This window comes from Wasmannia auropunctata, unplaced genomic scaffold, assembly GCF_000956235.1.
Source record: "Wasmannia auropunctata unplaced genomic scaffold, wasmannia.A_1.0 LD336074.1, whole genome shotgun sequence".
Classification (NCBI taxonomy): domain Eukaryota; kingdom Metazoa; phylum Arthropoda; class Insecta; order Hymenoptera; family Formicidae; genus Wasmannia; species Wasmannia auropunctata.
In genome coordinates, this window is record NW_012026816.1 from 2,866,367 (window position 1) to 2,867,003 (window position 637).

Sequence of the window (637 nt, forward strand, 5' to 3'; positions counted from 1 at the left end):
ATTCATTATTAAAGGGTATATGCTCGGAGGGATGGAAAACATCTATGATAGTACCGATCCCTAAAATAGAAAAACCAAAAAAAACAAGTAAGTATAGACCAATCAATATATTACCTATTTATGAAAAAGTTTTAGAGTTAGTAGTAAAGGAGCAAATAGAAAAATATTTACTTAATGTAGGAGAAGGAGAGTCCTCGGGAGATAATATATAGGTCAGCTGTCCGAGTAATTAATATTATGTTTATTATACTGAGTACATGCGCTTACGCAGACGGAGAAAACGGGAGTGAGAGACTAAAGACAAATGTATGCTCGCCACCGGCCTAACGCGCCGATCTCTGCCGGGTTAAAAGGAAAATATTATGTAACACTCCTCCGATCGGTTTGTCTAACAATAACAATTTATACGTTACCTACACTTAATAATGACATTATAACAGAAAATCAATCGGGATTTAGAAAAAACCGTTCGTGTGAAACGGTGATACAAAGTGTTATTGATGACTGGAAATTGACAGTTAGTGAGGGAAAAATGGTAGGAGTTATATTCCTGAACTTAAAACGGGCATTTGAAACAATAGATAGGACAAGATTACTGGATAAATTAGATCAGTACGGAATAAGAGGAATGGTACTA

General features: G+C 35.3%; 1 protein-coding gene across 1 annotated transcript in view; it reads left to right on the plus strand.

The window, feature by feature from the left end:
- LOC105449741 (phosphoinositide 3-kinase regulatory subunit 4) overlaps positions 1 to 637 on the plus strand; it is a 7,208-nt gene that overhangs the window by 5,967 nt on the left and 604 nt on the right. Inside the window, exons 14-15 of the mRNA XM_011689124.1 lie at positions 15 to 87; positions 441 to 631. Coding sequence (XP_011687426.1) covers positions 15 to 87; positions 441 to 631 — 264 coding nt within the window. The remainder of the gene's footprint in view (positions 1 to 14; positions 88 to 440; positions 632 to 637) is intronic.